Source organism: Vanellus vanellus (genome assembly GCF_965231255.1).
Source record: "Vanellus vanellus genome assembly, chromosome: 1".
NCBI classification, from domain to species: domain Eukaryota; kingdom Metazoa; phylum Chordata; class Aves; order Charadriiformes; family Charadriidae; genus Vanellus; species Vanellus vanellus.
The window spans coordinates 205423545-205429544 of NC_138905.1; the positions used below are offsets into that span (position 1 = coordinate 205423545).

The 6000-nt window shown below is 35.7% G+C and overlaps 1 protein-coding gene across 1 annotated transcript; it reads left to right on the forward strand.

The window, feature by feature from the left end:
- Positions 1–3199: 3199 nt before the first annotated feature.
- KBTBD3 (kelch repeat and BTB domain containing 3) lies at positions 3200–4820 on the forward strand (the record flags this gene model as incomplete). The annotated part of the gene is made up of 1 exon (XM_082487731.1): positions 3200–4820. Exon 1 carries the CDS (start codon positions 3204–3206, stop codon positions 4818–4820), a length of 1617 nt encoding a protein of 538 aa, XP_082343857.1. The 5' UTR covers positions 3200–3203.
- Between the last annotated feature and the right edge of the window lie 1180 nt (positions 4821–6000).

Genomic DNA, 6000 nt, shown 5'->3' on the forward strand with positions numbered 1-6000 from the left:
GTAGTATCAAATTAAATTCATTGTAAAGGTAATTTATAACACAAATTTATAACTGCACATAGGACTTCCAAACCAAATTCAATGCTGGGAATTTTTTTGTTGATTTTATTTTTTTTTTAATAGTAAGACTACAGAATCAAGTAATTATTTTTTCATTTCTGTTTCAGGAATACATTGAAGAAACCATGGCCAATCAACGGGATTACATTAGCAGACCTATTTGCAATGGAATTTCTGTTCCTGAAAATAAAATCAATTCCTTAGTGGCTGAAGGTCACGGACAACAAATTCTAAAAGTACTACAGAAGTTCAGAGAACAAAATATATTTTTTGACTTTAAAATTCTTGTGAAAGATGAAGTAATTCCTTGTCATCGTTGTGTACTGGCAGCGTGCAGTGATTTTTTCAGGTAAACCTAATTTTGGCATGAGTTTGCAGGAAATGGACTGAAAGTTCTCTGGGAGGGAGGGAAGGAATATAATTACAAAAATTAAAAAATGAATCATCACAACTTACTTGTCTGCAGAGTTTTGAGCAAAGCATTCAAACATCACATTAGGATATCAAAAAAAAAGAACCAAAACAAAAACATCTGTTTGTATTTTCAAAGTGATATGAGGACTCTATAAATTTGAGATTCAGACAGCAGTCTCTACTCTGAAATACAAGTGTCAAACCGTAAGTGCATGGTTCTGCTGTTAGGTAGAATTGACACAAGTTCTGTAAATTTTAAGACTCATCTGTTGCCTGTATCTGTACTTGAACGTCTGCAAGGGTATATTGGTTGACTTTGTATGGGACAGTCTACGTACTTTGGCACATTAATATTGTGAAACATAACAAATACATCTTGCACTGAGCAATTGTGGATAAAGTGTACATGGTTTTGGAATGGGGCTGGATTTTGTTTGCCTAAGATGAGTGGTCAGCATAGTAGAGTTTGTCTTCAGAGGTATTTAAACAGATATCTTATATTTTTTTCTAAAGTACAGATTTCAGCCTTCCAGCGTGAAATGATCTGTGAACTTCCTTCTGGTGCTTAAAGCTATGCTTTCTTAAGGGAGAAACAGATCATTCACATACAGGATATTAATTTATGAAGAACCTTGCTAACCTTTTTATTAGTAACGCTCATACTTGCAATTCCACACTGAAAGTCTGTTTCCAAATACACTCTTTACTAAAACAATGCTCTAACAATGAAAAATAGCCTCCTGGAAATGAGTTAATGAGCTTGATTCAGTTGCCACACATAGGTGGCAAGTGTTATTTTCAAATAGCCTGGAGCAGCCTATGGTCTGTGTGAGTCTGCCATATATGACACAGGAGATAGGCTAGACATGTTCTTAGGACTACTGAAAAAAAGAAGAAATGCAAGTGAAATAAGCAATTTCTCCACTTTAGCGGCAGATTGTTTTTTCTCTGACACACAGAACTACTTGCATTTCAAGTGTTTACTGCTTGGCAGCACAGAGATGCTCTGGTAGAAAGGAATATTAGGATGAAATAGCTTCCAGTGGTAATTTTTAGAACTGAAGTTAAGCACATGGTAACATATATATGTGGCCTTTTCACTACCTACAGGCTCTTCAGGATAAAATTTGCCAGGAGAGACCTCTCCCTGCATGTAACAGTTGATAACAGCAGTCATCAAATTCATAAATTGTCCTGGAATGCAAGGCCCATTTATTACCTTCAGGGAATAAAATGTACCTAGGTCCACTAGATACATTTTAAAATTAAATGCCTTTTGTCTTCCTTGGCCTTTGGACCGTTTGTAGCTTTGGTTTCATTGTGTAAACCCAAGATTCAGCAACATTTTGCTCCCTACTTGCTAGCTTTCAGAATCAAAGCCTTTGCCTACATTGCTCTCCTTCTAGTATTGTTCAGTTGCTATTTTATTCTGTAATTTAGAGATTGGTATCATAGCTCTTGGCTTACTGAGAAAGGATTCTGAGGATCGTCATTTAGTATGTAAAAAAGGTCTTTGGGACATAACTGTCCTACTGTAATTTCATGTTCTTGTTCAGGAGGTCAGACAAGTTCCTGCTTTACCTGATGTTCGCTTCCCAAAGAGTATGCTGTACACAGGGATTATTTTTTTTCTCTTTGGCTTCATAAAAGTATGGCATTTTAAAAATCACATACTATACAGATATTAATTGTATAACTGAACTGTGATATAATACTTTTTTAAATAGGAACTATCTATGATATATTAATAATCCAGATTATATCCTTAGTATTTGATGATTTATCTAAATTTTTCTCCAGTATCATCTTTTGTCAAATTCAGAAGCCGTTGCTATCACAGCCTGATGCTTAGGCTCTGGGAGGGTTGGGCAAGTGACGTTGCAGCACTATTCTGTTGCCAGCACTTACCAGCTTGGAAAACCTTAATTATTTTATCTCGCTATGTTTGATTGTGTGAAACAGTTAAATCTTATTACATATTTATTAATAAAGTAGTCAAAGTTGTAATAAAATTTGCACAAATCTACTGATCAATAATGTTTGTTCCACGATTTGTCTTTGTATTCAGTCACAATCTACTTTCTGCATGAGTTTCATTGTGTCATGCAATCCTCTGTCAAAACCTCATTTTTTTCTGGGATCTGCCTGTACCCATACATCTATCTGTCAACTCTAAAGCAAGAATTAAATTTCTGCATGTTTTTCTCCTCTTTCGCCGCTCAACCACTTTTATTATTGAGGAATGCACCTATCGTCCATCCTACCATTTGCTCAGCCTGCAATTTGGAAGCCTTTTTTCACTTAATTTTCTGTATTCATCCACAGTGCGTGACCTAAATCATGGAGCTTTTTTATTATATATTTTTTAAATCAGCCTTTCTTTCTCAAGCAGTTAAAACTGATGCTGCCCCTAAAACATTCATGTTTTCTCTCACATTGAGAGCTGTAGACTTCATCGCTTTCTATGAAAATCCATACAAAACCCAGGTGCTGCTATCATTTTTATGAGCCATCAGTTTGAATATGTACTATCACCACTCCTTTTTTCTTTGACCATATGAAGCAAATGCATTGTTCTTTCTTATGAGAACCTCTGCATTTTAGATCTATACAGCCTGCCCACCTTCTTATACACCCCTGATTGTCTCCTTCCTCTCACATTGGTGTTCTCTGCTGTTTGCTAGATGTTTAATTTGTGTGTATATCTTCTATATTTTATTCACAGAGCCATGTTTGAAGTTAATATGAAAGAACGAGATGATGGCAATGTTACTATTAGTAATCTATCACCCAAGGCAGTGAAAGCTTTTCTTGATTACGCTTACACAGGAAAAACAGAGATAACAAATGATAATGTGGAAATGCTCTTCCAACTGTCATCATTTCTTCAAGTTTCACTCCTTTCCAAAGCTTGCAGTGACTTTCTAATAAAAAGTATCGATCTTGTGAATTGCTTACAGTTGCTTTCTCTATCAGAAAGTTATGGTTCTGTCCGCTTATTTGATCATGCGCTAGATTTTGTACAGCACCACTTTTCCTTGCTTCTCCGATCAAGTGATTTTTTGGAGATGAATTTTGAGATATTACAAAAATGTCTTGAGGCTGATGAACTAAATGTCCCTGAGGAAGAATCAGTGTTGAAAGCTGTCCTTCAGTGGACCAAACATAACTTAGAAATGCGACAGAAATATCTGCCTAATTTGATTAAAAAAGTAAGACTACACCAGTTACCTGAAAAGACTTTGCAAGACTTTCTACATTCTGAAGAACACTTACTTAAGAGTTCTAATTGCTCAGTAATAATCAATGATGCAGTTAAAAGTGTGCAAAACTATAGTGGACTGTTTCCAGATGCACGTCCTTCAACAACGGAAAAATATATATTTGTTCATAAAACTGATGAAGATGGAGAAAACAGACATACATTCTGCTACAACATCAAAACAGATAAATGGAAAGAACTACCACATACACACATGATTGATCTTCCAGGGTCAAGTTTATCTAGCTATGGAGAAAAAATATTTATAACTGGAGGATGCAAAGGGAATTGTTACAGGACTGTCAGGCTTCATATTGCTGAACCATTTCATGACGCCACTGACCAAACCTGGTGCTACTGTCCAGTCAGCAATGAATTCTCCATAGTGTCAGCTATGAAAAAACCGAGGACAATGCACACATCTGTTGTAACCTTAAATCAGCTGTTTGTAATAGGTGGAAAGACCAGAGGAGCTCAAGAAACCCGAAGTCTTTTGGATGTGGAATCCTATAATCCTCTTTCCAAAGACTGGAAATCTGTAAGCCAATTACCAAGAGGTATCTACTATCCAGAAGCAAGTGCATGTCAGAATATAATTTACGTCCTTGGCTCAGAAGTAGAGATTACTGATGCCTTTAATCCATCTCTGGACTGTTTCTTTAAGTATAATGCTATGACGGATCAGTGGTCTGAGCTTGTAGCAGAATTCGGGCAGTTTTTCCATGCAACTCTAATCAAAGCTGTTCCAGTGAACTGTACTTTGTACATATGTGATCTCTCCACCTACAAGGTCTACAGTTTTTGCCCAGAAACCTGTGTTTGGAAAGGGGAAGGATCTTTTGAATGTGCTGGATTTAATGCAGGGGCAGTTGGGACAGAAGACAAAATTTATATATTAGGTGGGGATTATGCTCCAGAAGAAATCACAGATGAAGTTCAAGTCTACCACAGTAGCAGGTCTGAGTGGGAGGAAGTTTCACCAATGCCAAGAGCCTTAACTGAGTTTTACTGTCAGGTCATTCAGTTTAATAAATATAGGGACCCCTGGTCATCTGTACTGACAATTTGCTCTGGAGAATTTTGAAAAACCCGAGTCAAAAGAATTATTTAAATGCACAAGTTTTAGAACAGATTTTTAGGTATTAATTTACAGACAGAAAAAAAACGTTCCGTTTTGTTTAAATCTTCAGTTTAAATTGTATGCTATAGAATTGCTTTGGAAGAGTCCATTAAATTGTCATTCATGACAGTCATTATAAAGAAAATATTACTGAATTTTATATGCAAGTCTTCTCTGTAATTATCTGAATACTTTGCAAGATGATATTACATTTCAAAAAAGCATTGTCATGAGGAATTCATTGTGTAATATGTGCCATTATTTCTGTAATATTCGCAGTTGTCCCAGTAGACAAATTGCTGAGTGAGAAAACTGACTGTGATACTGTTTTCCCTATGTAACTGAAGTTTAAAAGAAAGCTACATTAGCGTTGTTTTATTTAGGTCTTTTTATATTCATAAACCTGTAAGAGGAATTCATTGTCAGCTTTATCTTCTCAGAATGACCTTAGCAAAGGCAAGAGCCAAAGTGACCTTCACAGCACTAAAACCAGGTATCTAACTTGAAGAGACTGATAATTCCTGTCATCTTACTTCAGCTCTTCAGTTTTACCAGTTTTGCTCCATCCTTGTGCCTTAGTAGTAGCTGTACTTTCTGTTTTCATCCCATGAACTGTGGCAAGATAAACTGTGATAACATAGTGCAGACTGGGGAAGGTTTCTACAGGGTGGATGATTCATGTGGTATCTTTGCTTCAGTCATGCTGTTAACTAAAGAAAAAACACTTCAGGATGTTTTCTAAAAGAAGTCTCTGAAGTCTCCAGTGCTATCTCCTAAGCAGCCACGAGGCTGCTTACAGCAGCAAGCTGTAAAATAAACTTTAGTTGTTGCTTCGGTTAACTACGGGAAAAGTTTGTATCTTGTCATACATCGAATACAAAGTTACAAAAATAAATCCCTATATTTAAAGTCAAAGTAAATAATGTTTCTGAAGTGAAAGAATTCATTTTTTTTTAACTTCTGTAGTGATTTAAATGAATTAAAACACCTTCATCTCGTACTTCATGGTAATTTTAAGTGTTAAAATATTAGATGGTAAACACTACACAATATATTGCTTGATAAACTTTTCAGTAGTCATCTATTGTAATGTTAAAATTGTAATGGACTTTTAGTATTAATATTAGTCTAGAAAAACATTGTG